Source organism: Nicotiana attenuata, chromosome 7, assembly GCF_001879085.1.
Source record: "Nicotiana attenuata strain UT chromosome 7, NIATTr2, whole genome shotgun sequence".
NCBI lineage: Eukaryota > Viridiplantae > Streptophyta > Magnoliopsida > Solanales > Solanaceae > Nicotiana > Nicotiana attenuata.
Window position 1 is genome coordinate 92,299,537 of NC_031995.1, and position 9,114 is coordinate 92,308,650.

At 38.0% G+C, this 9,114-nt stretch overlaps 1 protein-coding gene across 1 annotated transcript; it reads left to right on the plus strand.

Annotated features, from left to right (window-relative positions):
* On the plus strand, positions 448 to 1,303 carry LOC109230269 (RING-H2 finger protein ATL8-like). The gene is made up of 2 exons (XM_019395786.1): positions 448 to 798; positions 1,178 to 1,303. The coding sequence occupies exons 1-2, from the start codon at positions 448 to 450 to the stop codon at positions 1,301 to 1,303; spliced, it is 477 nt and encodes a 158-aa protein (XP_019251331.1).

The window sequence follows — 9,114 nt, forward strand, 5'->3', positions numbered from 1 at the left end:
TTAGCCCTGCACTTAACTATAATATAAAATTGTCCTTCATTATTCCTCAATTGGGAGCTTCATTAAAATTGTACTATTTGGAATTGTACAAGATTTGACGCTTCTTCCTTATATATTTACTAGTAGTAATTAAAATTCCGTTAAAAGGTTCTAGTACTAGGAAATAAAAAGAGCATTATGCTAAAAATAAAGAAAACAGAGACGTTTAGAAGGTTCTCTAGTTACAGTCAAACCTCTCTATAATAGCATCCTTATATAACAACACTTCAGTGCTAAAAGTTTCTCCTACTACATGTTGGTTTAGAATTACTTATTACCAAATCCAACCAAAACTAGGTTCTTCATTATATCATACATTACACTATATATGCACAAAGGGCCCGCCTTCTCACGTTGCTTTACAATATACATACTTTGCTCTTCATTACGTATCTGCAACTATTGACTATGGCGACGCCGACGGTCACAGTAATTAGATCGGATTTATCAGGTGTCGATATATCAGATCAACGGCTTCGTCAGAATGGATTCATCAGAACTAGAATAATCGATGTGGTTCCGAGAAGATCATCACCGCCAAATTTCGAAGCCGCTGATCAGAATGAGAGGCCTTCACCACCAGCGACAAAGGCGTCAATAGAGGCACTGCCAATTATTCAAATTGTAGAAAATGAAGGAGAATGTGCTATTTGTTTGTTGGAGTTTCAAGTCGGGGGAAAAGCTAAAGAGATGCCATGTAAACATCGTTATCATTCCAATTGTATTAACAAGTGGTTGGAGATACATGGATCATGTCCAGTTTGTAGGTATAAGATGTTAAAGCTTCTGTATTAAAATATAAAATTAGAAAGATTGTTAGAAGAAAAAACTGGAACAACTGTAAGCTATAAGAAATATTCCGAGTCCACAATTTGCTTGTGCGTCCTTAAGAAATTTTAATCCCCTCACACGTTGTCAAGGTAATGGATTAAATCCTCCCAGGATGAAACGGAATAAACCTTCCTGCAACAGTGGCAATACAAACTGCAGGTATACCAACAAACTCAAAGAACGGAGCAAAATCACACTTACGAATTTAGAAGAGATTCTGCGAAAGAGAATGCAGGATTTTTAGAAGGAAAGAAGTTCTGTAATTTTTCAGTGAATGGAAAAAGAAGCCATGCCCCAGAATTTATAGGCAATTATCGGAAGAGATGTGATGTCTGTTCAGAAAAAAGTGTCTGTTCGGAGGGAAAATTCCGTTAAGCAACGTTCAGCAAAGGCTTGGCTTAATTCCATTAAGCAACGTTCAGCAAAGGCTTAATTCCGTTAATGAAATGACTGGAATTTAATTAATTATTAAATAATTAATTAAATAAATTTTGTCCAAAAAATAATCTTATCGATCATTTGACAAATCCAAATCCAAATCCAAATCCAAAGCCGAAGCCGAGCGAGCGACGACGACGGCGCGAGGGTTCATTCTCTTCAACTCCTTTTAAGAGCTCTAAGAAGTGATCCTATATATATACACACAAATGTAGTTGTCCCTCACCAATGAGGGACAAAGTTCATTTGACAAAGCTCACTTGATTCAAATTTTTCAAATTTTCATTTCCCTCCATTTTATTTCCCACCAATTCCCAATTCACACTTCTAGTCTTTAAAGCCCAATGGCTTAAAGTCCAACAATCCCCCACATGAATGGGAATGACTGTAACAAGAATGAACTTAGATGAAAGCTGTTGATTTGCAAGTAAGGATTAATTGCATCTGGATAAGTAGGTTTTCCTTTGAACTTTCCGTAGTGAGCATATGTCGGATATACTCGGTCAATCGGTAGATTTGATATCTTTGAACCGTCGAACTTTAGTGTATACCTAGACAACCATATGTCACACAACCAATCCTTGACCGTCTTTTGGTTCTCATTGTTGTGTTCGTTTCAGCCATGAACACCGCCTGGTTCCATAAGTGCGTAGAGAATTGGCCTTACAGAATTCTCGTTGAAGCAGCTTCCACTTCACACTTACATAGGTGATTCCTAAACGTGTAATCCTTTAGACTGACACTATTTGATAAATACCTCATCATACTTAGGTAATCATTAAAGAACGTGTAAAGTTCTATCCTTGTTACTGAACATTGTTTTCATCACGAGAAGGGACCAAAGATTTTACTTTGACAATGTTGAACCGGTCAATCACAACTTTGTTTGAGCTCCTTGAACCTAGATCTCGGAATATCAAAAATTCTAGGTAGAGTTACCGCCATGTTGACTTGTCCTCGGCCATCATCCCATTCCCTTAGATATTTCTCAACTCCCTCTCTAGTTAAGCCTTTTGTAAGCGGATCCGCCACATTATCCTTTGATCTTACATAATCAATAGTGATAATTTCACTAGAAAGTAGTTGCCTAACGGTGTTATGTCTTCGTCGTATATGACGAGATTTTACGTTATACATAACGCTCCCTGCCCGTCCTATTGTAGCCTCACTATCGCAATGTATGCATATAGGAGCCAAAGGTTTTGGCCAGAACGGAATGTCTTCTAAGAAATTTCGAAGCCATTCAGCTTCTTCACCGGCTTTATCCAAAGCTATAAACTCTGATTCCATTGTAGAGCGAGCGATGCACGTCTGTTTGGAAGACTTCCAAGATACTGCTCCTCCACCAACAGTAAAAACATATCCACTTGTGGACTTTGTTTCTGTTAAGCCGGTTATCCAATTTGCATCACTATATCCTTCGATAACCGCAGGATATTTATTGTAGTGCAAAGCGTAGTCTTGGGTATATTCCAAATATCCCAGAACTCGTTGCATTGCCACCCAGTGATGTTTGTTGGGATTACTTGTGAATCGACTAAGTTTACTTATTGCACAAGCTATATCAGGACGTGTACAGTTCATGATATACATTAAGCTTCCCAACACACGAGCATACTCCAATTGAGACATGCTTTCACCTTTATTCTTTATAAGATGATGGTTTAAGTCAATTGGAGTTCTTGCACTTCTAAATTCCAAGTGTTTGAATTTTTCAAGTACCATTTTCACGTAATGTGATTGAGACAAAGCTAGACCCTGAGGAGTCCTCTAGATTTTAATTCCTAGAATTAGATCGGCAACTCCTAAGTCTTTCATATCAAACTTACTAGCAAGCATACGCTTAGTAGCTTGAATGTCGGCAATGTCTTTGCTCATTATTAGCATATCATCAACATATAATCAAACAATGACTATATGATTTGGAACGTTCTTAATGTAAACACATTTATCACATTCATTAATCTTAAAGCCATTTGACAACATTGTTTGGTCAAATTTCGCATGCCATTGCTTGGGTGCTTGTTTTAGTCCATAAAGAGACTTAACAAGTCGACACACCTTCTTTTCTTTTCTTGGAACCACAAACCCTTCAGGTTGGTTCATGTAAATTTCTTCCTCTAGATCACCATTTAAGAAGGCTGTTTTTTACATCCATTTGATAGATTTGAAGACCATACAAGGCGGCCAACACTATTAGTATCCGAATGGATGTAATTCTTGTTACCGGCGAGTATGTGTCAAAATAGTCAAGACCTTCTCGCTGTCTATATCCTTTGACAACAAGTCTTGCCTTGTATTTGTCAATAGTACCATCGTCTTTCATTTTCTTCTTGAAAATCCATTTAGAACCCAATGTTTTGTTACATGGAGGAAGATCAACCAATTCCCAGGTATTGTTGCTCAATATGGATTCTATTTCACTATTGACAGCTTCTTTCCAATATTGTGCTTCTGAGGAAGACATTGCTTCCTTGAAGGTACGAGGCTCATTTTCTAGCAGGAAAGTCAGAAAATCTGGACCGAATGAAGTAGATGTCCGTTGACGTTTACTTCTTCTCGGATTTTCCTCATTAGGCATACCATCTATTATTTCCTCCCGAGGTCGTTTTGATTTTTGGTAGGTCAATTCACTTTCCTTTTTATACGGATAAATAGTTTCAAAGAATTCAGCATTATCTGATTCTATTATCGTATTAACGTGAATCTCAGGATTTTCTGATTTATGAACCAGAAAACGATATGCCTTGCTATTGGTTACATATCCAATAAATACACAATCAACCGTTTTTGGACCTATCTTAACCCTTTTAGGTTTAGGAACTTGTACCTTAGCTAAACACCCCCACACTTTGAAGTATTTCAAGCTGGGCTTCCTTCCTTTCCATTTTTCATAAGGAATGGACTGTGTTTTACTATGAGGTACACGGTTGATTATTCGGTTAGCTCTAAGTATAGCTTCCCCCCACAAGTTCTGTGGTAAACCAGAACTTATCAACAACGCATTCATCATCTCTTTCAACGTTCGATTCTTTCTCTCCGCAATTCCATTAGATTGTGGAGAGTAAGGGGCAGTTGTTTGGTGAATAATGTCATTTTCTAAACATATTTCTTCAAAAGGAGATTCATATTCGCCACCCCTATCACTTCTTATCATTTTGATCTTTTTGTTTAGTTGTGTTTCAACTTCACTCTTGTATTGCTTGAAAGCATCAATTGCCTCATCTTTACTATTAAGTAAATAGACATAGCAATATCTCGTGCTATCGTCAATAAAAGTAATAAAATACTTTTTCCCACCGCGAGATGGTGTTGACTTCATGTCGCAAATATCTGTGTGAATTAAGTCTAAAGGACTTGAATTCCTTTCAACGGACTTATAAGGATGCTTAGCATACTTTAATTCCACACATATTTGACATTTGGAATTAATGCAATCAAATTTTGGCAATACTTCTAAATTTATCATTTTCCGCAATGTTTTGAAGTTGATGTGACCTAAGCGTGCATGCCATAAAGTGTTTGACTCAAGTAAGTAAGAAGAAGCATTAACTTTATTGATAGGAACTCCTATTACATTTAGCTTAAAAAGGCCCTCATTCAGGTAACCTTTTCCTACATACACATCATTCTTACTTAGTAAGAATACATTTGAATCCATTCTTAACAAGAAGTGAGGTAGACACAAGATTCTTGCGAATTTCTGGAACATGGAGGACTTGGTTTAGAGTCACAATTTTTCCCGACGTCATCTTCAATGCAATCTTGCCAACTCCTTCAATTTTGGTTGTAGACGAATTTCCCATGAAAATTATTTCGTTGGGTCCTGCGGGGGCATAGGAAGAAAATAACTCCTTGTTAGCACAAACATGGCGGGTGGCCCCAGAATCAATCCACCATTCTTTAGGATTTCCTACCAAGTTGCATTCAGACAACATGGCACACAAGTCCTCCATTTCTTCAGCATTTTCAACCATGTTAGCTTGATTCTTCTTCTTCTTCTTATCATTCTTTAGTGCACGACAATCCACAACCTTATGCCCTGATTTTCCACAGTTGTGGCAATTACCCTTGAACTTTTTCTTGCTTGGGTAATTCTTTGGTCCAGAAGCCTTCTTTCTTTTCTTATTTTGTGGCGCCTCCTCAACAATGTTAGCCCTTATTATTGTCGAGTTTCCACGTGACTTCTTTTCAGTATTTTTGTTGTCTTCTTCTATCCTCAAACGAACAATCAAGTCTTCAAGTGTCATCTCCTTCCGTTTGTGTTTTAGATAGTTCTTAAAGTCCTTCCACAACGGAGGTAACTTCTCAATGAAAGCGGCGACTTGAAAGGCCTCATTTATGACCATACCTTCAATAATAAATTCATAATTAATAACAAGATAAATCTTATTAATAAAATTATTGATTCGGGTCATACCTTTAGCAAGGAGGTCATGCACAATGACTTGTAATTCTTGGACTTGAGTTATGACTGACCTAGTGTCAATCATCTTGAAATCCAAAAAACCTTGCAGCCACAAACTTCTTAAGTCCGGCATCCTCAGTCTTGTACTTTTTCTCAAGCGCATTCCATAACGCTTTTGAAGTTTCCATGACACCATAGACGTTGTACAAGCTATCTTCCAAACAACTCAAAATGTAGTTTTTGCACAAGAAATTAGAATGTTTCCATGCTTCAGTTACAACAAATCGTTCATCATCCGGAGTGTCTTCAGCCAGGACCGGAGGATCCTCCTTGATGAATCGCTGCAAACTCAACGTAGTAAGATAGAAGAGCATCTTCATTTGCCAACGTTTGAAGTCAATACCGAAAAACTTTCCGGGTTTTTCTGCCGGTGCCATAGCATGAGCAGGAGTTGAACTGCTTGACGAGGCAGCAACATTCGTAACAGTAGCACCCGTTCCCGCAACATTTCCATTAGTTTGGTTTTCATTCGTCATGTTTCTGTAGAGTTGGAAACAAAACAGAACTTTGTTAAATCAGTGAAGTTTTGATATCTTCAAACTGAATAGCAAACCAAACATACAACACGTAACAATGGTGAAGTTTTTATATACTTCAAACCCGTACGTTTATTATTCCGGTAAAGTTTTGATATACTTTAAACCGGACAGAACAATTATTGGAGTAGAAAGCACGAAGGCTTTAGTCTCCAAACCAGTATACAAAATATAGATAACAATTTAATATATATTTCAACACATAAACGTTAGATAAAATTCCTTAAGCTTGTTAAATCTTCTGTGTTAAAACACAAAATTAGAAAGACTGTTAGAAGAAAAAACTGGAACAACTGTAAACTATAAGAAATGTTCCGAGTCCACAATTTGCTTGTGCGTCCTTAAGGAATTTTAACCCCCTCACACGTTGCCAAGGTAATGGATTAAATCCTCCTAGGATGAAACGGAATAAACCTTCCTGCAACACTGGCAATACAAATTACAGGATACTAACGAACTCAAAGAACGGAGCAAAATCACACTTACGAATTTAGAAGAGATTCTGCGAAAGAGAATGCAGGATTTTTCAGAAGGAAAGAAGTTCTATAATTTTTCAGTGAATGGAAAAAGAAGCCATGCCTCAGAATTTATAGGCAATTATCGGAAGAGGTGTGATGTCTGTTCAAGAAAAAGTGTCTATTCGGAGGGAAAATTCCGTTAAGCAACGTTCAGCAAAGGCTTGGCTTAATTCTGTTAAGCAACGTTCAGCAAAGGCTTAATTCCGTTAATGAAATGACTGGCATTTAATTAATTATTAAATAATTAATTAAATAAATTTTGTCCAAAAAATAATCTTATTGATCATTTGACAAATCCAAATCCAAATCCAAAGCCAAAGCCGACCGAGCGACGACGACGGCGCGAGGGTTCATTCTCTTCAACTCCTTTTAAGAGCTCTAAGAAGTGATCCTATATATATACACACAAATGTAGTTGTCCCTCACCAATGAGGGACAAAGTTCATTTGACAAAGCTCACTTGATTCAAATTTTCCAAATTTTCATTTCCCTCCATTTTGTTTTCCACCAATTCCCAATTCACACTTCTAGTCTTTAAAGCCCAATGGCTTAAAGTCCAACATAAGATGCCTGTGGAAAGGCCGGAATTAGTTAGCAGTAGCATTAATCAATATCCTTTAGAAATTACTGACACCCTCTTAGCTCATCGTACTCAGAGGCAGATCCAGAATTTTGAATTTATGAGTTTTGGTTTCTAAAAAAATGCAGTATAAATTAGAGATAATTTTATCCATGGTCATTGAACTTTAGTGTTTGTTGCCCAAAAGTCATTTTTCTTTCTTTTGTTACATAAAAATCATTCAACTTTGTGTTCATTACACAAAAGTCACTTTTCTTTCTTTTGTTACACAAAAATCATTTTACTTTGCTCTAGTTATCACAAAAGTCACATTTTTACTTGAAAAGTCTATTATACCCTTGATATTATATAAACCTTCATATTTATGTAATACCTTCTATATTATATACTATATAATTGTAACGACCCGGTCGGTCGTTTAAGAATTAACGCCCCGATCCCCTATTAACTGCTTTCCCCATGTTTTTTCTGCTATTTTGATTTGCTGGGATGTTTGGTTTTGAGTTTCGGAATGTTTGGGACACTTAGTCCTTAAAAGAGAGCTTAAGCTTTAGAACTTAAACCGTAGTCGGAGCAGTGTGAAGACGGCCTCGGAATGGAATTCCGTAGGTTCCGTTAGCTCCGTTGGGTGATTTCGGGCTTAGGGGCGTGTTCGGATTGTGTTTTGGAGGTCCGTAGCTTAATTAGGCTTGAAATGCCGAAAGTTGATTTTTTGAAGTTTCCGATTTGATAGTGAGATTTTGATATCGAGGTCGGAATGGAATTCCGGAAGTTGGAGTAGCTCCGTAGTGTTGAATGTGACGTGCTTGCAAAATTTCAGGTCATTCAGACGAGGTTTGATAGACTTTTTGATCGAAAGCGTAAATTGAGAGTTTTTTTAGGTTCTTAGGCTTGAATACAATGTTAATTGGTTTATTCGATGTTGTTTGAGGTGTTTTGAAGATTTGTATAAGTTTGGATAGTGATATATGACTTGTTCGTGCTTTTGGTTGAGGTCCCGGGGGCCTCAGGGTGATTTCGGATGGTTAACGGGAAGTTTGGAGTTGGGAATTTGCAGCTGAAGCTGCTAAGTTTTTCTGTCATAACCACACCTGCGGTTAGGGGGCCGCAGGTGCGACGACCGCAGAAGCGAGATCAATGCCGCAGACGCGGCAAAAGGTGAAGGCAGTTGAAACCGCAGAAGCGGGAGGTGTGCCACACCTGCGGGATCGCAGATGCGAAATCAGGGTCGCAGGTGCGGAGAAGGGGGCTTAAGTGAAAACCGCAGAAGCGGTTCCCTTGACCGCAGAAGCGGAAAAGGACCGCAGGTGCAAAAAACTTGGGTCAGAAAGTATAAAAATATTTCCTTCGCGAATTTGGGTTATTTTTCATAATATTTCAACGGGAAGAAGCTTTGGAGAGCGAATTTCAAGGGTGATTTTCAGAGGGATTCATTGAGGTAAGGTCCATGGTTCCTAAGCTCGTTATTATGGTGATTATTATCGTTGTTAGCATGAAATTTAAGGGAGAAATCAGTGGTAAATTGGGGGTTAGGACTTGGTTAATTAGAGAGCTTTGAGAGGTGATTTGATGGACCATTTGAGGTCCGATTTTGGTACTTTTGGTATGACAGAACTCGTGAGAGTGTGAGGATTCTGAATTTGTAAATTTTACCGGATTCCGAGACGTGGGCCCGGGGAGGAGGAGGGCGTTTTGGTCATTTTT